The sequence below is a fragment of the Cyrtonyx montezumae genome, unplaced genomic scaffold (assembly GCF_038088225.1).
Source record: "Cyrtonyx montezumae isolate F1298 unplaced genomic scaffold, pur_monq_1.0 scaffold_18, whole genome shotgun sequence".
Taxonomy (NCBI): Eukaryota; Metazoa; Chordata; class Aves; order Galliformes; family Odontophoridae; genus Cyrtonyx; species Cyrtonyx montezumae.
Genome location: NW_027071914.1, coordinates 11692283 through 11718285, shown reverse-complemented (window position 1 = coordinate 11718285; position 26003 = coordinate 11692283). Strand labels below are relative to the sequence as shown.

The 26003-nt window shown below is 42.3% G+C and overlaps 1 protein-coding gene across 1 annotated transcript in view; it reads left to right on the top strand.

The window, feature by feature from the left end:
• Window positions 1-26003, top strand: part of GALNT10 (polypeptide N-acetylgalactosaminyltransferase 10) — a 74057-nt gene that overhangs the window by 26924 nt on the left and 21130 nt on the right. The window contains exons 2-4 of the mRNA XM_065734682.1: window positions 9461-9563; window positions 10349-10487; window positions 14110-14276. Coding sequence (XP_065590754.1) covers window positions 9461-9563; window positions 10349-10487; window positions 14110-14276 — 409 coding nt within the window. The remainder of the gene's footprint in view (window positions 1-9460; window positions 9564-10348; window positions 10488-14109; window positions 14277-26003) is intronic.

The following is a 26003-nucleotide window of genomic DNA, read 5'->3' as shown; positions in this document are numbered from 1 at the left end:
TTGCATCGCTCAGGGAAGTGATGCATCTCCTCCCTCCTGTCTGCACAGTTGTTACTCATCCCAGAAAGAAGCTGACTGTTTCTTGATTTTTATCCTGGCACTGCCACAGTTAGTACCTGTTGGTTATTCTCTGAGTGTCTCTCTACAGCAATTTGTCACCTTTGGTGCACGTACATAGTTTTTGTATCTATATTCCCAACCCCTCTTGTCCTCAATTCCCCAGATGTGCATGTATTTTGCCATTTGTTGGGTATCTCATCTGTCTTCCACAAGCAGTCAGAGATGATAGCCCTCAGATTGTCAATAACTTTTTTCCTAGGTCCAACCAATTTCATCCTAAGAGTTCCAATTTTTTCCCTTTGTATCCTAACCAGGCATCCTGTATCCTCCTTGCTGCCCCTCTTGGCATCTTGGGCAGTCAGGTAATTTCTTGCTATATTACAGCTTGCAGCTGCAGGTGTTAAGCAATGATCACTACTAGAGGAATCTCTAGGATGGACCAAGATACCTACCCAGGATTTATCTAGCCTCTAGATTTCAGTATAGATTACTTAGTACTTTCCTGGCCTTGGGTCAGCCTCTTTTCAGTCTTGGGTAGAGGTATGGAGAATAAAAGCTGTGGGACAGCATCAAGATGTCTGATAGTCACAATTTCACAACGTATTCAGAATGGGTAGAAGCAGACTGCTTGCAAGGGGCAGCTTGCTAGGAGAGAAGTAGTGGACTTGGGAAATGTGACCAGATGGCATGTGTGGTGTGTGAAGTATGTGGAGAGTTCTGCCAATGCCTTCCCTGTGGAGGGAGGAGAGAAGAGTGGTAGACACTGTCTTACTGGGTACATATACTTGGCACTTCAGCATTTGAGCCAATGAGAAGCCGATATCCTTTATTCTAAACACAACTTCTAGGGTGCCAGAACTTTCCTTGGGATAACCTTCAACGACCAGGTTCACGGTGGTATTTTAGACCTTAAGTGTGTGATGTCTTTAGTCTTTGTAACCTGTCACTGATGGCTTGTGTTTCTGGAAGATGTTTGAAGACTGAAATAGGGTGTTGGTGCTCATGGCTTTTTGTTCAGAGTGGGATAATGCAGTCGGTGCCTGGTCTTATGCTCAAGGAGAACTTGGAGATGCCAATGAAACACAAGTATATCAATTGAACTGACAGCGTGAACGAGGAAACTGGAGGCAGGACGGCTCAAATGTTTCTGAGTAACAGAGGTGATCTCAGGAAGTCTGATTGTGAGAGGAGCATGATTAATTTTGGCATCGATCTATATGCGTTTTCTATTGCTAGTTGCAATGTTCTCCTTGTTTGAACAGCAGTTAAATAACTTCTCGGGAAGAAGAGGCGTGTAAAATGTTGCCTTTTAGTGCTGATGTTTTCAGTTTAGCTTAACGCTGTCAAGAAGCATCAGGTCTGCCAGGAAGTTGATAGAGAATTTACTTCAAAGCTCTTAAAATTATCTGAAAGGAAAATGGTGATTTTTCTGTTGCTGAAAAAACAGCAAAATGGGGTTTTGCTCCATTGCTTCTAATTAAAAAGCCAAATTGAGTCTGATGTTAGCAGTATGAACTAGGAGGCGAAGCAACAGTTGATCATCACCTGAGGTAACGGTAATAAACATGTTTGATTGTAAGTACTGTTTTTTCTTACCTACAGCTGTCACAGTGAGAGTCCTGAAGTCACATACTGAGTGATGAGCATGGAAAGTAAGAAAATGTGTACATTTCTCTTTGCTTTATTGGAGTTATTTGGAATTATTTTGTTCAAGTAATGTTTAAGTATGAAGTTAGCAAGTTATTTTTCCTGGTAGCAGAAGGTAATGTGAAAAGCAATCTCTGAAGATGTCTGCAAGTCTCTCAATGTCTTGGGCTTGCTGTCCTCCTGGTCTTCATTAGGATGTCAGCAGCAGGAAGGGTGCAGGAGGTTCTGTGTCAGCCATCCAACTTCTGAGGAACAGTTTATTCTTTGATTGCAACAGTGATCTCCTAAGAAGGAATTGGTACTGGGAATGATTTCCTGTAGTTGCAGGTGAGTGCCACTGGTAGATGTTAGATATCCTGAGTCTGACTTTTTGGCAGATAACATCACTCCTGGTCAGATTTTGCCTCTTGCACGTTCCTGGTAGGAGAAATCTATGATTTATCCATCCCAATGATAGATAAAGACTTATTTTTTCTATTATCTTTCAAGGGCATTTCTGTAGCATGCCCTTGAGTTTTACTTTAGTAAGTTTGAGCATAAGCCCAACTTCCACAAGGAGAGGTAACCATCTGATCTCAGCTGTTCCGAAGCCTGCAGGTCTCTTGACCTTGTGGACTCTTGCAGGTCTTCTGTATACCTTGTAATGCTCTGCCTTTTCTTCCAGGTAAAATCCAGATTGCTTCTTTTTATTGGTTAAGTTTTCAATCTGCCAAATCCAGCCTCATGTAAATATTTATCTATTCTCCTGTCTCATCAGTGGCTCTTGATCACAAAATGCAAGGGCACACTTGTAGCATAGTTTATACTTTAGCAAGTATCAAAACTGAGATCCGTGCAGCGTGGTTTCACCTTGATTCATCTGCCTTAAGGGACATGCTTAGGCCTCTTTCTTTGCACTCGTGATGGATAGATTCTGTCCTATCCTCACTTCACAACTCATCGGAGCTTCAGCAGCTGTCTCCCCTCCTTCAGTCGTTATACCAGAGTTTCCCAAGGTCTGTCCAGGGACACTTCAATTGCAAGTTTGTGAAATTTGTAAATTATAATGATCTTTCATCTTCTGCAGTTACATGCTATAATTTTTGCAAACTGAGCAGAGTACAGTTTGCAGTCATGCATTTACCAGGCCTAACTACTTGTGGCACACAGCTTACTTGTAATTTTATGTTTGCTGTCCAAATCCTGTGAGCTTCACTTGTGTAGTATTTGCTGGCATACACTATGATCGTTGTGATATATTTAATGAGATCTGAATTACTCCTTTTGCAGTACGTGGTGTGAATCTCTGCTAATATCCAAAGTATGAAGTTGTGTTCATCTGAGCAATCTTTGACTGTCCTAATGTTCCTGGAATCTGAGCAGGAGTTTATGGTGTGGGTACAGGGAGTACACGGAAATGATGGAATTAATGACTCTTATATCCTGCATTTTTATTAAATCTTAATGCAGATTAGTCAAGTGTTTTTGCATATGCAGTACAACCTGTAAGTCTATGATAAGTTGCATTTCAGCAGCAGTGCTGCAAAGTATGTCCATACAGGAAACTGCTGCAGTTTGAGTGTCCTCTGCAGTGAAATGGAGCATGGATGTACACAGACATCTGGAGGATTCTGCTTCAGCTGTCCGTCGATCTCCATACCAGCTTGTTCATTCTTATTCCTGTGAATGTGTTTTTTTTTTTTTTGCATTTTAAAACTTCTGAATGCACTGAATACTGCAGAAAACAACATGCATCTCTGCAGATATTGTCCTTGTCTTCTTCCAGGAACTGCAGTCCAAAGGGCATTTGGGGACATGCTGATGTACAGCATATGTGTTGGTTCCTTGGGAGAGCTCACCTGGTGCAGAATTCCCATGAAGCACGTGAAGCAGAAAGCAAAGGGGGAGGGTTTGGGAAGTCTTTAATCTCATTCTGACTGGCAGTTCAGAGATGATTTATCCATCTCCATACCTCACAGATTCACTGTCAGAGCAGCTCATCGTAGCAGCACCTCAGGCAATGTGACTAACAGTTGTTTCCTGTCTCATTGGGAAGATAGCCCAGGGAGTAAACTCTTGTTTGGGAATTTTACAATGTGTTTCTGTATGTTAAAGCAAGGTCAGAGAGCTGTGCCTGTTGCTTGAGGGGGAAAATAACGTTTCTGATGCAGCTGAATGCCCGCAGGAGCTTATCCCACAACTCGGAGCAGGTTCCTGAGGCATGCTGCTACGTGGGAAACAGAGCACTTCTGCAGATACCAAGGGCTTTAAACACTGTAGTGAACAGAAAAAATGAGGAAGAGTTTGTGGGCAAATTAAAGCAATGAGAACTGTTCTGAAGTCTAAAAATGGTTCAGCTGGGTTTTTGGCAGCGGTAAGAACAGCCAGAGTCTGAGGGAGCACTGTGCTCTCAGGTGTGCTGGAAGCTGGGGAGGAATTCACTGTTTGCACTGACACTGAGGAGGCATCGTGCATGTGCGTGCCCAGTCCGTTAGTCAAAAAGCAGATTTTGAACAGCAAACACTGCAGAACCATCATATTACTTCTAAAGTTAAGTGAGGAACAAAGTGTGAAGCATTTGGCAGACGGCCGAGCTGGATGTCATATCACTGTCCTTAACTGATGTCTTCAGTCTTTAATCACCTGATGAACCAGGATGCTTCTGTAGATAAAAATCGGTTTGTGCTAAGGGGTTTTCAGCAACCAAGGTCGAATAAAACTTAAATGAAGGAATGCAAAGGCATTCAGATCAACAAAGTACTGTCCTAGCACTCCATACAAAAAGCTTTCTGCGTTAATAGGCAGTGAGTCAGCTGGGATAGGGTAATGCTGAAGCAGTAGGCCACCTTGTCCACCAAAGGTGTAGCATGCCTGGCCATCTGGGAAGGAAACGTTGCTTCAGCAACTCTGCAAGCAGCTGCCAAGCATCCCTGGGCACTCCAGCAGAAGAGGCTTTGCTCCATGTCCACATGCCCACTTCATTCTGCTGCTTCTGCTCCAGCTGTGGTCCCAGTTCCTGACACAGGATAAGGTCTGATCTGAGGGCCCATGCTGCATTTTTCCTTCCTGAAGGAGCTGAGCAAGTTATCTCTGTACCCTGAAGTGTGACTGTCTCAAAGAACAGCCCAAGGCTGAACATATGGATTTCCATTTTATTGGTGTTCCTGGTGGGAGGGAAGAGCACAACGGCCAAACTGCAGGATCTTGGCATTGCACAGGGATCCTCTAGGTCTGACTCAGACCTGCTGTTTGGATCTGAGTCACGACACAGCTGGGGAGAAGTACTTCTTCTTTTTCTTTTAAAACATTTAATCTCTCGCCATGATGTGCTGCCATTTAGTTCTGCATTGCCTTTTAACCGTTCCTGAAATGTTGAGCGTATGGATTATATTAATGTAGCTCTTAAATTTTTGATGAACTGAAATAGCTTCAGAAATTAACCTTTTGAAAACACTTGGATAGAATGTAGGACAGGCTTTTAGTAGCTTTCTTTTCCTAGTAGTGTGCCATCTCTTATTTCCAGTAAATGAAGAGCTGTGACTTAACCAAGGTCATGCTCAGCTTCCTGACCTAGAAAGCGTACCTCCAGCTGATGGTGGAGATATTTTTCTTTCTTATGATATCTGAAAATCTCAGATATTTTCATACTAGTACTGAGAATGGAAGTTGCACGGTGCTGAGGCCATGTCTTCCTTACTCCAGCTTTGCTGGAGCATGATCATGGCAGACTACACACAAAGTGCATGCTCTTCTCTTGCACAGTGCCCCTGGATGGATGGGAGCAGTCGGCCTGCTTTGCCTGTATTAACTGCATCTTGCTTCTGATGTAACTTTTGCCAGCAAACAGATTGCAAACAATCATGTCTTGGCACTGCAAAATGTTTAGAGTGCTGCAGAGGGAAAGGCTTTTTCAGCTGTTGGTGTGAGTGGAGGAGACAGTGCTGGGGAACCTCTTAATCCCCCTTCTCCTCATGTAGTTCAGGCACAGCCTTTCAGAAGTGAACTATTCTTTCTTCTGGCCTGTGGAAGCTAAATGTGTATGAGTAGAAGAGGTGGAAATGCCACCTTTGTTGTTGTACACGTATCCTGTGAATTGCTGGTTTCAAATAGCCAGCTGTTGTCAGCAGTGCTTATAGGGGTTATAACCAAAACTGACCTCTGACAGTGAGTTTGTCTGGTCAGTGTTTTCTGACCCAGCTCTGGTTAGCCCACAGGCGTGTCACTTACCTCCGCCTTTGGCTGCAGCTTCCTTTAATAAGCAAATGGTTTCTATTTGCTCTCCTTTCCCTGCTGGTTTTCTGGAGGGTTTTCTCATCTTCAGCAACTTATTGTAGGGTATGAAAGCAAGATGCACTTGCTGAGGTGCTGGGAGAAATGAAGAGACCTGGGGTGGAAAAAATGCCATCATCTCTGCAGTCCATAGCTCCTCAGTTCTAAAAAATAGTAATTAAACAAGCAACAAAACAAATGTTTGAACAGGGTTTGAAATCTGAACAGCTCTGTGATTAGCTGTATGCACTTCAGCACATCTTTTTTTCCTCTAGTATATAAAGCTCTTGGCTTACATCTCCATCCACTCTTCTTTTATTCTGGCTGGAGCCAGGCACACTAAATAGTGATTAAAGAAAAGATTAAAATTCCATTTTTGTTTGGCGTTTAAGCACCAATCGATTCCTTTGGTGGTATGTTAAGTAACAGTTTGGTAGACGACAGAAGGGGCTTATTTACAGCAATCTGTCTAAATCCATTTTCAATGTATTGCTTAATATGCCTTTCTACTTTAATTCATTTTCACTTTTTGAAAAAAAAAAAAAAAAAAAAAAGAAACAACCAAGGAATGAAAGCAGGCAGGAGATCAGTTTAAGATATTGCCGGAGAAGTAATCACCGAGTGGTAAACAACTTCCAGTTTTGAAGAAAAAGTGAACGTGTTTCAGCTGAAACAGAAGTTATGGGCTTGCTGTAGGATTTAATGGATGAAATTCAATGGCCTGTGCACTCACATAGCTTTAATAGATGATTGTAATAAAGCTTTCAGGATTCAAAATCTCCTTTTTGCTTTGCTGTTAACAACTGACCGTTTCAAAAGCAAACAGATTTTTGCAAAATGGGAAGTGAAGGCAGAGCAAAATGGCAAATGGCAAAGTCTGTACCCTGGTGCTTCTGTTTGCTGAGCTGCTTTATAAGGGACAGAAATCCGGATGCTTAATGTCAATTTACCCTCACCATAAATAATAGATAACTGCAGTGTTCGAAGAACCGCCATTGAATTTCACAGTAAACATGTGGGTAAGGAGGGGATTGTGCTGGTGGGTTTTGGACAAAAGTGTTGTGCCTTCTGCTGTGCAGTTCGAGTTTATGGGTAATGAGGATAAAAGTGAAAACTGACATGAACTGCAACACTACAGCTAAGATAAAGCTTCCCACAAGTGAGACTTTTGTTTAACAGTGAAGGCAAAAGTCGGTTCTAGAAACCGGGCTGCCTTCCGCACGTTGCTTGGATGCCTTAGTCTAGATCTTCTGCTGAAAGGGTATCATCAAGTTATTTCATTTGCATAAATGAGTCAAATCCCTTCAGCATCCCTGAAGAAAGCCACTAAAAAAAGAAACATTCTGCTCTGTGTGTGCTGTGTCTGGATGTCTAGAGCTCAGACATGTAAAATAACACCAGTGTCAGCAAAGTGCCCATTGTGACTGCTGGGGAGACTTGGAGTTAGTGTGTGTGCATTGCCTGTGGCAGTGGCGTGCTGCCTGTGCCCTTACACACTGCTCTGCTAATAGCAGTGACATGGGAACAACAATTGAAGTCACTTGCACTGACTTTCCTCAGTCAGCTTAAGTTTAGCTTTCAAAGTGTGGTTTTAGCAAGAGGTGCTATGCTGGCCACACTGCTTCAGGTATGCGTTCCCTTTGCAGGCTGCACTGATGGTGGGCTCTGGCAGGTTCATTGGAGCAAACACAGTTGTCCATCACAGCAGGCTTCTCAGGCTCCATTAATAGTGACTTGTAAAACCAATGTGTCAGAAGTTTGCTTACCAGCAATATTCTAAACCCTTAACACTTACCCAAGTTGTACTGCATTTAGTGGAGCATTTCTCAATTGAACTGATTCATGCAACTTGTCTACCCAAAGCCAAAGCAGCTCCAGAACGCAGCAGGTCTGCCTGTCCCCCTGCTGTATGCCTGGTCTTGAAGGTTTAAAAGGTACTTGCAGGAAGGTATGCTGGTATGAAGATTGATGTTGTGTTCAAGTACCATGGAGATGTGGCACTGAGGGACATGGTTATGGGCATGGTGAGGGTGGGTTGGGGTTGGTCTTGGTGATCTTAGTGGCCTTTTCCAATCTTAGTGATTCTGTGACCAGGAGAGGAAGTTTGCATGGCTCTCCCCTTGCTCATTGTGTGACACAAACAATAAAGAAGTACCCGGTGCAGAGCACTCACCTGTGTGCAGCCTCTGTAGGTCATGTTGACATCTTACCTTAAACGTGTCTTCGCTGCTGGTTTTGTAAGCTAAAACAGTGGGCACTGAGCTGGAGTGGAAAAAGCACTAGCAAGTGTAGAGAAAGGGTGCTCCTATGGGGATAATCTGTGAAACCTTAATAGCAAGGCCCCCCAGAGCTCAGCAGTCTGACTGCAGTGAGGTGAGCTCTATGTGTCTGAAGCCTAACCCCTTGAAATAGCAAGGAAAATGTCCAGATGTCCTACTTTCCCATGATAAATTGAGGCGTAGAAGTAGTTTGCAATTTAACTCTTAAAGCAAATGGCATCTGTGCATTAAATGCCAAAGACGTCTGATAGCCCTGCAAGGTTGCTATGCCAACTGCTGCTTGGTCGGGTGGTGGTTTAGTTTGATTGATCCGTTAGAGGGAGACCTGAAACCTCATGCCCTCTAAGCAGTGCCCTGCTCTAGCTTTTTCTTTCTGGGAAGTTGTAGTGTGCAGAGCTTACTCTGCAGTCCCAGAGAAATTAAAAGGTTAAAAAAAAAAAAAAAGAAATGATGCTACAGAAGACTTGTATTTGTATAGCAGTGTATTATTATGTAATTGAAAACCCATTCTTAGAGATGTTCTCTTCTTAGCCTTAAACCCTATTTAACATATATATATTTCTCTTGTTTGGCAGGGGAAGGAGGGGATGTCTGTCTTATAGAGAGATTGGGATTTTTCTTTCCACACGCAATAGTCTGCTTGATTCTGAACTCACCCCATCTTTCATTTGCCAGCTTGTTCCCAAAACACCCATTGCTTTTGAATTTCAGGAACAACATCATGAAAAGAGCAGCTCTAATTGCTTTTGGCGCAGGCTCATGGCTTGTGTAAAATTTGCTTTTAAGTTGAGCAGCAAGAGTCCTAATAAATGACCTTTTAAATCTTATTTTGATTTTATTCAGGTATAGAAGTGTGCTCATTAATAATGATCCTGCGATAGGTCACCCATTAAAGCTTTATTGTTAATTAAATAGGAAGTAAGATGTATTAGATGTTTTCAAAATGAAAATGGGAGTTCTTAATAGATTCTCTGATTAAGAATACTGGTCTGCATACATGATGGTGCACCAAAAGAAAACCACTTAGCAGCTATAGATAAAGTACTGTTCTGAGGCAAGTAAAGCTTGCTTTTTCCATCTTCCTGTTTGGGTTAAGAATGACGTGCTTGAAGTCTGACCTCGAGGGAGATCCATAGTCTCCCCTTACAGGAAGGGGAGGGGCTGTTAATAGGAAAGTGTCATTGGTTTTTTGGGTTTCATAATATATCCAGGCTTCTCTTTAAAAGGCACTGCACATGAGGCAAAAGAAGGACCTCTACTTTGGTGATGGACAGCGGAAAAAGGACTGGCACAATAAAGAAGCTACAAGGAGGGACCTTGAGCGTGTGGGTATGTAAGATCACTGCAAATACTTCAATAAAAACTGTAAATTAATTGGATTCTATTTTCTAGACTGACTGCAGATTGGTGTGTTGAACTTCAGAGTCAAGGTGGTGTTGGCATGACGCAGCAGTTATTGTTGGTTAATCTCAGTTGAAGCTTTCTCCACTAACTGCAAAATAATCATATGAGGTGAAAGGATGTTGGTAACGTATTGGCGTTTTTAGAACGAGTGGAGAATTGATTTTTAAAAGCTTACTAAAAATCATGTGATTCCAAAATGGGATATTCGGAAAAGAAAAGGGATAAGAAAAATGTTGTAGATCGTAACATTCAGCTGTTATTCTGTAACTCTGGGTTTCATCTTCTGCCATATAAAAGGGTCCATTTTGAATGTCACATCTTTACGCTGATGTTTGCAAGGGCTCTGCCTCCTCTGTATGAGAACTCAGGTTGTTAAATATACATACCCATCTGTGCTGAAAAAAAAGCAACACTGATGAGGTATTTAAACCATATGTATTCTTCCTGCTGTGGGAAAAAAAAAAACCTCTAAAAATCCTTCCCGGCGTTGCCATAGCCCCTACATATGTTTCTGATGCCAGAAGGAAGACTTGTATGATTTTGCACCGCTGAGGTTGACCCAGTGCTAAGTATGGCATACAGCACAACACTAATGGAGGAATTTCAAAGGGCCCTAAGATAACTGCTGTCGCTTTGATACACGGCTTTGTCTCTGGCCTGTTAAGCACCAATTAATAGTAACAGTGTGTGTTTATTTTGTCTGTCTGTAGGAAATGGAGAACAGGGAAAACCTTACCCAATGACTGATGCAGAGCGAGTGGACCAGGCATACAGGGAAAATGGCTTTAATATCTTCGTGAGTGATAAAATTTCTCTGAATCGTTCCCTTCCAGACATCAGACATCCGAAGTGAGTATACAGTTGGCATTTCCAGAGGTGTAAGTTTACAAGCCCTAAATTACCACGTGTGCATGTGCTGGGCTTTTATTTGGTTTTATTTGTCCAATGCAAATCTTTCATACGCAGGGTGTTGTTGGCAATGCTGTCTCATTCATAAAGGACAGTGTGTAGTATTTGCGATGGGAGATGGAGGTGACAAATCAGTTAAAAAATAATATAAATAAATAAAAATCCCTTACAATTCCAAAATTAGCAAAAACTTGCAGTCCTGTACTGAAGGGATCTTGAACTTAAATAAGAGGCATCTACTTCCATGTTCATCTTTAATAACAATTCCCGAGCCCACTGACATGGCCAACAGTACTTAACAGCTCGTAAGATAGAACTGTTTCCCTCTGCAGCAGAAACTGATGTAAATGTCTGACTTGTTTGGGAAATGCTTTAAATGTAGTTGGGTGATGGCTTTGTCAGTAAACTCAGTGTGGTTCTTCCACTTGCCAGTAGCTGGAAATAAGCATGAAACTTTTAGGAGCAGAACAGGACTTGAGTAGCTCCACTCACCTACCAATAAAGAGGAGTTTTTGTCAGAAATCAACATCTTCCTCATAAAAACTTCACCAGAGTTTGAGTAAAAAGCAGTTCCAGTTGAAGACTGGCCTTTGAGATCACCTATTTAATCTTTGCTGATAGAAAGCTGAGATGTGTTTCATACTGTGTGCACTTTTTAATCTGAAGGCTTTGTTGGACATGTGGGTGGAAGCTAGTTTTGAGTTCAACAACTTGAATTCAATGTGTACTTTACTCATGAAGTATCATTTCCAAAAATAAGATTTTCACATTTATTAGGGCATTCAAGAGATGTCCTGTTCAGCTGTCACAGTGAACTGACCAAATCGTGCAGCTTGACCTTTCTCAGTGTATGCTCATGGACCAGGGGAGTGAGTGTAACTCCATGAATGCTTCATGCTCACAGCTGAGATGTTCAAACAAACAGAATGGTCGGATAAAGATGTTTGTTGGTCAGCTAATACTCAAAGACTAGGAAACAGGTTGAGATTGCTAACCTAAGCTGTACCTGTCCTCTATTTAAAGGCACTGCCATGGTTCTGAGGATTTAAGCTGTAGACAATGCAGTACTTCCTCACCTGAAGATTAATGAATTACCTTACATTCCCCAGTGCTTCCCAAAGTTGCTGATTCCTCATTGCTAATTCTGCTATTAAAACTTTTTTTTTAAATGTGAAACTTCTGACTCTAGTCCCCAGTTAAAATTAATAAGTGAAGTGTCTGAGTCACCAACAACTTAAGCTGTGATTAATGATACTGCTGCAGCTGGTTCTGCTTGATGTTTGACACATCCTTTCCCCAGTGTAGTGAGTTATAATTGCGGAGGTCTCAAGATGAGGATAAACAGCATGTACGTAATGGATGCTAGGATTAGCTGGGCAGGGAGTGGGGTTGCATTTAATGGAGATCTGCAGTAAAGGGATTCACAGCTGAAAAGATCTGTTTATTCCCTGCCCATTAAAAAAAGATGCACTTGAAACGTTTTGTTTCGTATTATTTGGGAGCTTGATGAGGGCAATTCATAATGAAGTTTGGCTGAGGTAAAGTCCATAAAGAGTGCTATAGAAAGATGCGAGCTGTGCTGCCTATTTTACCCACCCTTTTGTGTTTAGTAGGAGAAAACGGAAACGTTGAAGTTCAGAAACGTGCCTACAGATAGAGGGAAGTGTAAGCATAAGGTGAACTGGGGCAAAAATGTTTCCTTTCAGTGCCTCTGGGATTTCTGATATTCAGTACTAATTTTGCAGGTCTTGTAAAACCATTGTGGATGTGATAGCTCAAGAGAAGCTGTTTTTCTCTACGTTTAAAAGTTGAGCTTAATAGCTAAAGTTTCTACTAGTTTAAGTTGGAAATGAGAATTGCAGTTTAGAAAGGGTTAGAAGAGAACTGGGGGACCTTGTTTCATGTTGTCACAGAATTATAGCTAGCAGCTACCTCCAAGGGCTGGATGAAAGCAGTCCATGCAGCTTTATTTTGCATACTGAATCTGTGCATTGCAGCCATAGCCTGCAAGCTCTTGGCAGCACCCCAAGACAATTCATTAGACCCAGAATCAGCTACTGTCCTTTCATGCAGGCACCACAGTCGCTTTCTGTAACCACAGATTTATTGAGTTTGTAGAACATAGGTGTATCCTTCTCCGTTCCCTGGGAGAGGCACCCAGGAGAAAGCTTCCACTGCCAGAGCTGCTCTTGTTCCTGTCTGCCCTTCCTGGAATGGGGAGGGGATTGCTTCCATGTATGTGCTTTATTGTGCATATGCTACAAGCCTGGTCTGCAGATCAGCTGGAGAGCACACTGTGCAATAGGCTGTACTGTGAGGGCAGGGAATGGAGCATGGCCTCACTCTTTTGCTAGCAGAAAGAAGGCAGCCCACCCCACTAGCATTATCATTTCAGTGCTGAAAGTCTCTGTTTATGGTCCCACCTCTATCTGTTTTGCACTGGATGTGTGGGGTTCTGGGGATGGAGTAGATGTGTCCCCTGTGGAACAGCTGCTGGGTAATTTTATCTACAGTTGTTCACTGAATGGCCCTATGCCTCACCTGTTCAGCAAAGTTCAAACTCCACTCTGAAAGCCACACCTGCAGGAAAATAAACTGTACTCGTCACTGTAGCGTGGATGTTTTTCATGAGGCTGTCTTGAAAACACCCACAGGACAAGGAAGTGTTACTCCTATTTCAGTCTTACAGGATGCCAATGATGTGGGGCAGTGCCCATAAAGCCAAGGGGTGTGTGGGGATCCTTTTGAGCTGAATCTGCAGCCCTAAGTTCTGCAGTGCTTTGGGGTCAAAGCCCAGCTTTCTTGGCTTTGATCTGCCAAGCTAATGCTGAGTGTCAAATTAGAACAGCTGAAACAAGACTGGCTATTTAAGAAAAATATGTTTTGAACCGTTTGCCCAGGGTGACAGAGGAAGCCTTGTGTAGAAGCTGAGATGGGTCGATTACTGAGGGAAGTAGGTTTATTTATCGAGCAGTTCTTTCCACGTGATTATCCTGTCTCTTCCCCATATTGTTCACGACGCCTTCAGTTTGCACAGCCCTTTAGGGAAGGTGCTGTTACACAAGATCCTTACTTTCTTTGCATTCTGTTTGAAATTTTTGGGTGATGGTTATACGTGTGATTAGAACTATTTATTTTTCTGAAATCTGGGATTAAGTGTGCTAAACCAGTGTATTAAGAGAGCTTAAAGCAGATGCATTCAACTTCTGAAATAACCTCAGAAACTCCACTTCCTAGTGATCAGTGAGGTGTGAGAACTGGGAGAACAAGTATTGCAGACTGCTGCATCTTAAGCTATAATGGGAGTTTCCTTTAAAAGCAGTTTCAGTACCTATCAGACCCCTCTGACTTTCTGCATTGCTAAATATCACTAACTGACCATTAACAGTCCCTGTTTCATAGGGAATGAGAATTTTTGTGGCGAGGCAAACTGGAGCAGGTCAACTCTGTCTTGAAGAAGTGCATTTTGGGGAATAGAGGATGAACTGAGTTGGTTGATGGCAGTTAATATGGAAGTGCTAGTGTTTCTTGGCACCACCTTCTGACCTTATTCTGTATCCAGTTGCAAGAATAAGCTGTACCTGGAGAAGCTGCCGAACACCAGTGTGATAATCCCATTCCACAATGAAGGGTGGTCCTCCCTCCTCCGGACAGTGCACAGCGTTCTGAACCGCTCCCCCCCTGAGCTGATAGCAGAGATAGTGCTGGTGGATGACTTCAGTGACAGAGGTATGAGAATTTGCATGTAACATCTCCGTCTATTATTATCTACCTGTGCTTATCTGTCAAAGGGATTGATGAACTTGCAATTATTTGTATAATTGAGGTAACTGTGTGATTTCTTCCTTAACAACAGCAAAGCTCAGGTAAATCTTGATGTAGTGTACCTGAAAGTCCAAAAGTTCAGCAGAAGTTTGCACTCCTGCTAAGGTGGGTTAAAAAAGCAATCAGATGGGAGGAATGGATGTCTCTGTCCCATGGACACTGCTGCGTCAAGAACACGTGGAGTTTGGAAGCCCTGTGAAGCAGCTGGCCCTCCTATGTTAAAGAGGGTACAGTGATTTTTAAAGGATTATGATCAGATCCAGCAACTCTGTTTTCTCCACTAAAATTGCTCTATTTAGATTCTTTACAGACTGCAGAGTTTGTGTCCTGCTCCTGAGATTATGCAGCTAATCAAACTCTCTGTAGGGACAGTAAAGGATACAGCTTCAGAATCTGACATGTAGGAAAGTCCTAAAATGAGCTTGGAAACAAGCTAGCAAGTATTTTGTGTTCTGACCTATATTGACTTCGAAATAAGCACTACCTGATAGCTGCAGTATTTGTTCTAAAGTATGTCTCTAATTAGTTTGCAAGCAAGGCATGCTGATTTGAACAAATCAATCAGTTACATGAATTAATTTCTTCAGAGGGTTTTCAAACTAAGCTGGGGGAAAAATACCCTCCCAATAAGGTTTCTTTATTGCTACTTGGTCTAGAAGCAAATTAGAAAAGCTCATGCTGTAACCTCAGCTGAGTTGTACAAACACATTTCTTATGGGAGAAGTGGAAGTAATGAAATCCTGTTTTTCTGTGCATGTTTTCCCTCTTCTCTGGAAGTGCCTATCTGACCGGGTGACAGAGCACTTCTCTGACTCTCCCATTTCTGCTCCTCTTCAGACAGCACACGTGCTGTTCGTCCGGCGTGCCTTTGTTCTGTTCCAGCTGCCTCTGCTAGCTCCTCTCCATCAGTCATCCATCTTTCATACAAAGAAATGGCTGAGATTAATTTGTGCAGCAGCTATTTACAGATGGGTACAAAAGACTGCTGGTGTTGGACAGTGAGGTGAATTGTAAAGGGAAGAGAACGAGACATGGACAGCATGCTAATAAAAACCTTTCTGAAACCAATGTTTTCCTGCTAGCTCAGTTGATCTATCCATGTTGGGACAATTACTGGTTAGGATGAAACATTTTTCCTTCCCTGCTGTCAGTCTGTATCTGTACTGTGGCATTTCCTGCTGGCTGCTTCTCCTTTTCCAGCAGTCAGTGTTCTCCCCTAACCACACTGGTGTTGCTTTCCCACATCCTTCCTGGAGTTTAAATAGTTCCTCAGCCTTCAAGAGGCAGGAGTGCTAAGTCCTAAAGCATTACCTTGATTTGAAAGGCTGCTGGTTATAAATTTGTTTGTAATTTATCCATAGTATGTGTTTAAAAAAAAAATAATCACCTTTCTTTAACCCAAGGCCTGAGAATAGATAATTTGTCGCCTCAAACTGAACAGCTCTAGGAAATCTTTTACTTCATGTATTGCATATTTGAGAAGGCCGCATTCTCAGATTTGGGCTGTTATTAAATATTAATATATTATATTACCATTCTGGTTATTTATCTCCTGATTAAGTTGAGCTGAGGATAGAGACCACATGGCTGAGCCAGTGGTCGTCGTCACCGCTGTGCCATAGAACCGGTGAGCAGTTAATAGTGAGGAGAGATTTCTCCGTTTTCTTTGAAAATCTTTAATGGTTGGTCCGCAGCATTGTCTGCGGAGTGCGATGCTCTGCTTCCCTTTCAACTGCTTTTCCCACAGATTTGTAACAGTCTTTCTTCAGAAATTATAGAACCGTTGTTGAGCACAGTGATAGCTGGGAGCCTGATGGAGATCAGAGAGGCGATAGTAAGAACAGTAAATGTCAGCTGCTTCCCCAAAGAGATCAGTAAACAGTCGTAATGAACTCCAGCGAATAGCGAGAAATGAAAAGAAAAAAAAACCTTAATCATTTTTTTATCGAGAGATTACCTCGATAAGATGAAATATCTGATACTCTATGCTATACCTCCTGGTGGCCTTTCACTTGAGGGCTGTGTAAAAAGACCTAGCACCTTAATAACTCTTTAAAAGACTAACCCACAAAAACCTGGCTATCTCTGGCTAGGAGACCATATTCTTCTTGATAGGATTTCTCATGTGCTGAGCTGTGTTGGGTTAAATCACTGGATTTTGCCCAGCTGCCCTCGAGGCCCTCGTGATGGTGTTGCTCTCGTGTTCTGCTCTTGTAGTGCCAGTCCGTCAGCATCTTTCATCTGTGCATCTGATCAGCTCTCATACATAGAGAATCTCTACTTCACCTGAAGAGTAAAGAGGACTTAACTAACAATAGACAAAGAATAGGTATGGAAACCTGGCTGCTAAAAAATGTGACTGATGTTACTTTCGTAAGTTTTTCGTCTGTTTTCAAGCAAGAAATTTTTGGTTTGGTTATGAAGAGAGTTGAGAAATCAGCTAACAAAGTGACAGGAGAGTGAAGATGGATTTCTGGGTGGATGTTGTGTTCTGCAGCGTACCTGAGAGGCAGCTGTGCTGCTTTCATTACTGGAGCTCTTGGACAGATGAATCATCTTCTGGAAGTGTCAACAGCCATTTATTTCTTAATTTGTTTGAGACACAACTCTGTGACCTTTAACAATAAACATTTTTCACCCAAAAAAGACAGTCTCAGTGACAGCAGATCTTAACAGCATTCAGCAAAAGCTGAAGCAGTGGCGTTTTCGAAATGTTTCCTTTGTATTTGAGAAAGCTGAATGTGCTGGAGCAACTTACTGTGTGGAATTATTTTTGTATTTCTGTTACGTAATGCAAGTGATCAAAATCTGTTCTTGTTTCAAACTTAGAGCTGGGTCCCATATCAGCCATGTTGCTGTGGGAAAGCTGGCTGTCTGTGGGATCTGTCTAGTGACAGTTGGACTTGATGATCTTTTCCAACCTCAGTGATGCTGTGCTTTTATGATTCCAACGCAGCACTGCAGTAGCACCCAGCTTGCCTTGAGCAGCAGACCTCGGTGCTGCCTCCTGCACTTCTTTGACACCTGACTGTTGTTAGGGTTAGACAGACCCTTGTCTTCGTCATGTAGGCTGGGTTAGTTCAGAAAGAAACTGCTTTCCAGTGTGTCCCATGGCCACAGCAGAGCAAATGTTATGGGCGTATTTCTAGTTTCTCCAATTAGTCTCTAATATGAATTTAGTGTTCCCAATAAAGCTGCTATGATAGCACGTACTTTTCTTCCGCACAAACTTCGTGGGAATATAAGGTCTTCATTCTCCTGACTGTAAGCATTTCAAAGCAATGGAAAGGTTTAAATGTGGAGAAGAGTATAGGCTGCATTGAGCAGAGGGAGGCACCAATTCTCAGTAGCTATTTTTGGAGAAGAAGAATGAGCCTGCCTGACATCGTCTGCCTCTTTCTGCATCCTGCTGAGAACTGCTGAAGACCCATGGGCTGACCTCAGCTGGTTCAGGGTGCTCCAAAATGACACCCTACTGGGCAAGTAGAAATCAGAATGCAATACATGGAAATCATGATGAGAATTCTCGATCACAGGACTGCCACAGCTAACCATTTTTATGTGGATTTGTGGCTTCACATTTAATTTCTGTAGCTATTCTTTAGTGTTGAGCTCAGTTAAATGAAGGCTTTTCATATGCTGGCTTGCAGGATAGTAATTATATCCCTCTGAGCTTGTTGTTACCAGAATTGCCCTAAGTAAACTAAAATGCTTTTTGTATGTATATCGGCATTCTCCTGGGGACTGTCAGATGTGAAACTTGTTTGCTTTTGATTATTTAATTATAATGCTGTTGAGTAGTATGTGAGTTCCATTATATCATAGCAATGGGAGGAGGGGAAGAGAAGTTGAAATGCAGGTCAGTTTGTATCGACTCTAGCCTTTTATTATTCCTGGTGGGCAATGAATACCAGGCAGGCCGTGATGCTTCAGGGGCTGCTTCAGTTCCTAGGTGAACAATCTGAATCTATGGTTGTGAGCAATCAAGCTGTTCATCTCAAGTGCCTGCCTTGTGCAAAATGGGTTGTTGATCTCCCATCTAATCCTTGTAGCTTGCAAATGTAGAGCTGCCCTTGTCTCTCACTACATGAATGAACAGCCTTCAGCAAAAAGAACAGAGGGCAGAGGATGGCAAGTTTTCCCTTTGCAGGATGCTTGTCTAAACGTTCTCTGCTTTGCACCTGATACATATTTAGTAGCCCTGCTGCAGTGGAGCATCAAGTATTACACTACCACTGGGTGAGAGGCTGAAGTCAAACCCTCCTCTCTCGTGACTGTTTTGGAGAAGAGATGGCTTTGACGTGGAGGCTGGACTGGGACACTTACAGAATTGCAAAGTAGTTGAGGTTGAAAAGGACATCTGGAGATCATCTCACCTAGCTTCCTGGTGCTCAGCTGTAGCAGGTTGTTCAAGATCTTGCATTCTGAAAATCTCCAGGGACAGAGACTCCATAATCTCTCTGGGGAACCTCTTCTGCTGTTCAGTCAACCTTACAGTGACTGAGTGGGGAAAACAACACCACCAACAAAAACCAGCCAGCAGGTTTGCAATCTTGTTTAAGCAGTATATCTGTATTTCCTGTGTTCCAGTTTGTGCCCAAGGACTCCTGGGTCTTTTTCTGCTTTCCAGTCCCCTGTCAGCACATGAGGTTACTCATCCCCACGTGTGAGAATTGGCATTTCTGTTTGTTGAACTTCATGAGTTTGCTGTTTGCAGTTTCTCAAGCCAGTCAAAATTCCTTTGAGTTGTGCATCAGCCATTCCTCTCAGCTTTGTATCATCTGCAAAGCCTCTTGGGCTTCATGCAGCCCTATTATTGAGGTCCTGGATGAAGATGTTCAGTGATGTTGAACAAACCGATGGTATTTCATCCATTTGTCCACTCAGATATTAGAAAAGGCAACACTGAAACCAGTATGCCTTTTTTATAGGTAAGAAAATCTCCAAAATGGGGGAACCCAAATGTATTGGGAAAGCAGACCTAGCAGGATGTTGTATGCTCATGCTCCAGTTGCCTTCTTGAGTCACCAAAAGGCAAAACAGGGAAGCATAGTATCTCTGAGATTTAATGAAATTGTCTGCATTAGTATGATTGTTTGGTACAGACTGACTTTCCTTTAACATAAAGCCATCGTCTTTGTACCTTTTCACCCTTTGTAGCAATAGAAGATTTTGAATTATTCAAGTCATTGTAGGTTCCCTTTGTGCTGGGAGGTGATGACAATTGCTGAATGTCATTTACAAATAGAAATCTTGCTGTGTACTTGGGGTTAGCTGTGTGCAGGAGACAATCTGGGCACCACACAGGTGCTTCAGAAGTGCTTTGGATATATCTTATTTCATGGTCTAGTGTGACACAAACCAGCAATTGTGACTAAGTGCTTAAATTTCACATGCATCACATTCCACTATTCAGTTATTTGCATATTGCCTGACAGCTTGTTCTTACTCATTTTTAAGACTACTTTTGTATAAATGACAGTGTTTTAGAACAAGTGTTATCCCTTGTTGAAGAATGAGAACCACACATCAGTCATCTCTGAGGCACACATTATATGCAAAGCACTGTGTTGATACAGCAGTGAAGTCGAATGTGGCAGCACTGGAAATACTGCAGTCTCCAAACATCAGGATTGCTCTGGAAGTGTTAACTCAGCTCTGGGCTGTCTGCCTCACAGCACTGTATGTGTGTGCTGTGGCAATGCAGAAGGGCTTACCATCCTCCTTGCAGTAACCAGTCAAAATCTGCTCCTGGGACTGAAAGGCAGTAACAATTTCAGCTGAATTTAATATGTGTAATGCAGAATGACAGTGTTTTCAAAATCAACCTTCTGACTTTAGCTTTAAAAAAAAAAAAAAAGATAACTATTTTAGGATTTGGTGCACATGTGGACGTATTTCATTTTGAGAACATTTTCTTCATAAGCAGGATGCACTGGGTGTTATTTTCCCCTGGGAGGTCATTAGGGAGGTTCCAGATTATGGCTTTGCCTTTCTTCCACCACTGCCCTGTTTCCTTCAGATTTCTTTTCTGAAAACTGTTTAGAAGTCCTGGACATGTTCGTTCATCCATTTTTAATTTTTCTTTCCTCTTCTGTACTTGCTTTTTGCTTAGTTATGGGTTTTATTTCAGCAGGACTTTATGCAATAAGTATAGATGTGCAGTTTTGTACCAGAGAGACACCTGTGGGTGCTGTGAGTTGGGAATGCAGCCTGTGGGCACTGCTTGGCCCTGGAGAGCAGCACGAGGCTGCTGGGGCCTTCAGTAATGGAGTCTGAGCTCAGAGTGTTTTCTGTTAGCAGTGCCAACTGTTTTTACCTCTAGCAAAGCCTTTGGCTTTGGCCACCTTTCTCCATTCTGTTTGTCCTTTCCACCTGTAGGGTTGGTTGCCTTTCCCTGCTTTGCTGCCCCGCACTGTTCTTTAGCATGCTTGAAAGTTTACCATTGGGAGTTTGGGAGCTTATCAGTTCCCTGAGTGCCAGAGGCAGGCACAGCCAAATCTCCTTTTTCCCTTTTACAGATAAATCCCTGTGACTTTTTAAATCTCTTTGTATTGCAGCACGAGTAATTCTGAGGGAAGCCATATGGGATAATCTGAATGGAAAAACAAATGTGGGTAAGGCTACTTGGCTGAGCCACGTGCAGTGTAATTTGGTCTGAAGAACATAAGTCCCTAAGTGCAGCGTATAGAAAGGAGCAGGCAAGGGGTGATTAGTGTGTCATTTGGTACAGCATCAGGTATGTAGCAAATACAGTTCTGCTCCATTAACCATATCAGCCAGACTTTAATTGAAAGAAATCATGTTCTTAGCATCTGAAATAAAAAAAAATAAAAAATTAAAAATAAAAAAGAAAGGGTTTATAAAACCTGAATTCTTCTTGATCTTTAAATGGAACAGTAAAGGATTTATGCAGCTGAAGAGATTATCTTTTCATCTTTAGGCACATGCATTGTAAAAGTCATTTTTTTTCCCTCTTAAATGCACGAAAGTGCATCTGGTGAGCACATCTCTGAATATAGTGACTGTACTTAGGACAAAGTGGTGACAGTTTTCCTTACTGAATTTTGAATATGCTTCTTTTAAAGCTTTTAACCTTCAAGTACTGAGGGGGAGGCAGGGAACAACAAACTTTTCTTAGGCAACTGATTTTCCACAACCTATTCTTAAATGTTTCTTTGAAGTTAAGTAGAAGTTGTGATTACCTGTAGTCTCAAATAACTTACAGAAGGATTACTTTTTAAACTATGTTCTTGCCCTCGTTGTGGATCACCTCAGATTCACTTAGATTTTTAACAGCTTTGAAAATGACTCAGTGAGAATCTCAGGTTGGTCCTGGCAGGTGTGTAGAGACTTGGAAGTCTGAGTAAAAATGTAGCTCACTCTTTCATTGGAATACATTGTTTATCAGAAATCTGCTCAGGTATTGTGGATACATCAGATCTGCTGGTAACAGTTTTCTTTGGATTCATAGTGAGATATGGATGGGATTCAGTTTTCTAACTCCTTCATGTTTGAATGATCATTTTTAATATTGTTAGAGCCATTTCTGTTCTTGTGTGTAACTTCATAAAGGGATATAAAAACACTATGTTGTTCATTAAGCAATAGCTGGAGAGTGTTAAAAGTATATTCTCTAGAGTTTTGAAGATCTTGAGAGCCCCTTGTAGCTGCTTCCTTAAGCTTTTTCAGTGGCAGACTGAATTAACTGACTAGTTTACTTTTCATCTTCTTGTATTTATTGCTTTGAGATCGGTTGCTGCTGCTGAAGGATCCTTTTGGAAAGAAGATGAGGTAGATTGAAAGGGTCCAGTTGACTATGACCTCTTTGTGAGCTAATTATTTTGTAATGAAGGATGTCTGGTAAACTAAAGTTTAGAAAAAATAATTGAGGAGCAGGCTTTCCATTACAGCTCATTAAATACTTCTAACCGTGCTGCTCTGTGTTACAGAACCCTGCATGTGTAGTTTGCTGTTAGAGGAAGTTTGTGGAGAAACTGATTTGACTTTCTTCTCCTTGCCTTGAAGCATGTGTCCTCATGTGCTTGGAGTCAAAATATCGAGATATGTCAGCAGCAGTGCAAAGCAGCATTTAAATGCTTTACAGCCACTTCTCTACAGGAGTTAATTAGAAATGTGATTCAGACACTCTCTGCCTGAGCTCGTATGTGATGTCTGCTGTTGGTAATCTGGTTTCTGCTATTGAAGTGTGAGTTTTGGGTGGTGCTGACAAAGCAGCTGTTCTGATACAGGGACTTTGGTAAAAGGGGAAACCTCTGCACTTTGAGAAAATTGGAAAATAATGCTTTTGTAATTTAAAAATAAAAGTGGATGATCTGAAACATATTCTTCTTCTGTATAGCTTTAATTGACGTATTTTCGGTACAGAAATGGCACGTGCGTTCTCTGAAGATGACATCTATTCCTAAGTGTCAGGAGGGCCTTATTAGGAGCAAGCTCAGCATGTGGCCATGCTTCCAGTGCAGTGTGGCCACTCACCACGATAGGCAGTGGCCAAGCAGCGTTCCTCCAGCTATCAGTGCTCCCCTCTCCCACATGGCATCCAGCTGAAATGAATGTGTGGGGTTAATTTCTGTCAGATGTTTTACTTGTGGTATCAGCACAGCTGTGAGAAGCCCTGGATTTGTGCTTCAGGATTTAATAGATATGCTGACCTTTCTGGCAGACGTCAACAACTGACTGTAATAGTTGCATTTTGTGCCAATAAAGTAAACAAGAGCATTGGGAACTGACAGAAAAGGGATCTGGGAGAGAAGAGTGAAGTGCTGAGTTGGTAGAACGCACTTCTGACATGCTGGGGTTTTGCTACTACGAGTCAGATATTTGTGTACTTTTCCCACAGCCATAATGGTAACTTCTTTTGTTTGCCAGATATTTCCTTTGTTGCTCTCTGGCGCACAGACTGCAGCGCAAACATTTTGCTTTGTCATAGTTTGTTATTAATGAGTGTTATCATAGGAATGAAGGATTAGGTTTTCCAATATTCTGCGTGGTTGCAGCCCTTAAGTACAACATCTGTGCTGTTCGTTTTAGCCTTCACTGTTACCCTTCCTTGCTGAGACACCTCAGAGCAAAGCCTTTGGACTCCACAGGGGTGCATTCATACCAAATCAAAACAGCTTTCAGGTGGGTTGCACCTCAGACCTCATAGCATCGTCTCTAACAGACAGAAGTCCAGAATTGATTTTTCTGTGAATTCTTGCACTTTCTGGAATCTTTCCCTTTTTGTTGTTTTGCACAGAGCAAGTACTTTCAGGCCAATAACTGTTTTAGATGAACACTGCTGATAAAGGCAGAGCTGCATCTCTGAGGACCGGCTTGTTTGTTGTCTTTTGGGTTTGTGTTAGTTTTGTTGTTTGTTTTTTTTCCCTGGCAAGATTCAGTAACTTCTAAGACTTTAATCTCACAGCTTTGATTCATTCCAAAATGTTTCAGCATGAAATGTCGTAACGCTTCAGCAGCCTGCGTGCATCTCTCCATCCGATGGCTGGGTGCGTGTTTTTGGTACTGGTCATAGGTTTTAGGCCCTAGTTGTGGAACATCACTATCCACAGTGAAAGTACACTGGCATGACTGGATGCAGAAGCAGCTCTAGCACAGCAGCTCGCCTTCACTCCTTCCCTGTGCATCTGCTGTTTGCAGGACTGTGAGCAAAGTATGAGGTGCATACAAGAGCCTGTGCTGGGAGCAGTGATGCCATTGGTGTGATGGCCTGTCAGAGCAATTTTCAGCATTTTCCTCTGCCCATGCAGTGTTGATCAATTTAGTAAAATTACATTAGCATTGAGCAGGAATGTGGACGTTCCCTTGGGTAAGCAAGTAGATAAGGCCGAAGAAGTGGTTTTGATTAAGATTGAGGGCACAGATTCCCCACTTTAAAGGCAGCATTTGGGACAGTAATGCCCTTCCTGCTCATCACCATGGTTACGTTTATCTTGAGCTGAATATTAAGTGTGCTGCAAAGAGTTCACTCCTGTTTCAGCAGCCACGAAAGCTACATAGCCCAAAAATACAGCTATCTACTGTGTGTGTCAGCAAAATATTCTCTGATGTCAAAAGCAAACAACAAGGAAATTAGAGTCACAAAATCACCTCTTTAGATCAAATGTAGTCAACAGAGGAGGAAAAATTAAAAACAGAGTTCTTTAGTTTTGATTCATATTTAATTAAATTGGAAAGGAGAAGAGTAAACTAATGAGAATGGCTGACTGTGTCCCCTGGGACAGGTTTATTAGCAAGTGAGGTGTTACAGCAGCTCTTGTTTTTTGTGCACAGAACTTTTTCCCCCAGTGCTGAGCCCCAGCACTGATGCAGAAGGGGCTGCAGAGCTGCACAGCTCTGAGACGTTATTGGGCATTTAAGGCAGCCCACCACAGAACTGTCATCAGGCAAGAAACAGATACTAGTTTTCTCTCTTCCCAGGCCTTTTCTTCTTTGCTTGTAAGAAGATTCTGCTCGGAAAGCTGTGATCAGCTTAATCAGTTGCTATTATTGGGACTGGTTTTCACAGTGTAATTTATTAAATGCTTATTATCCTCCCAAACTTCAGTAATCAGAGGCTGAAGACATTGAAGGAAAATTAAAACCAGTGTAAGTGCTGCCTGTTTGGATAACAGCACATTTTGCTTCTTAAAAGAATTACTCATCTGTACCAAAACAGGGAGAAAAGTTAATTTCAATGATGTAGAGCTTTCTATTCTGGGGAGGCCTGGCTTGCACATTGTGATAGATTCAGGAGGAAGTATAATTCATTCTTAAATTGTTAAACAGCACGTTAGGCCCAAGTATCTAAGAAAAGATGAATGGACTCATTCGTAATCTTAAACGAGCATGTCTGCCTGGAGGAGGGTAGGCATGGGATAACCAGTAAACAAATGCTCAGCAAACAGTTACACTTCTGGTGTTTGGAAACTAGCCAAAATAACGTCCTGGAAGGAGGAACTGGCCCTGTTTGACTAAAAGGAAGCTCTGCGTATCCTCCAGTTCTCTCCTCCTGTGCCATGTGCATCCAGTCTGCCCAGCGAGGGACAGGCACAGAGCTGCACACAGCAGTAGGGTTTGTGGCTGTCCGTAGTGAAGGTAAGCACTCTGTATGCAGTTCTTTCTGAGCAGGTGCTTTGGGTCCTGGAGTGTGATTTGAGAGAGAAGAAAGGACAGGAAAGAAGTGAGGCTTCCTCTGTTAGCTGTGGCAGTACAGTGGCCTGCAGTTCTAGAGGGAAACAGTTGTTTAACTTGAGGGCAAAATGATGTTAAATGGCATAAACTTGAGAACTGCTGAATCATTTCACTGATGTTTGTGGGAATGTAACTGTAGTCCAAGACTAAGCAATTCAAAATAAACTACCAACCTACTGGCAGTTTTGTACAAGCATCTGTGAGAAAGTAAGTGAGCTACTGAGAAGCAAAAGCTGTGGTGAAGATCCAGGTGTGCTGCCCAGTCTGCAGTGAGAGGACGTATCAAGGTAACCTTTGCTTTGTTTGAACAATTTAATCCTGTGGAGCCTGGGACTTCAGTGCCATTTCAGTTGGTCCTGTGCTGCAGATGTGTGTCTTCGTTGCCTTCTTTCTTATGTGTTTACCTATCTGAGCTATCAGAAAGAATCCCTAGGC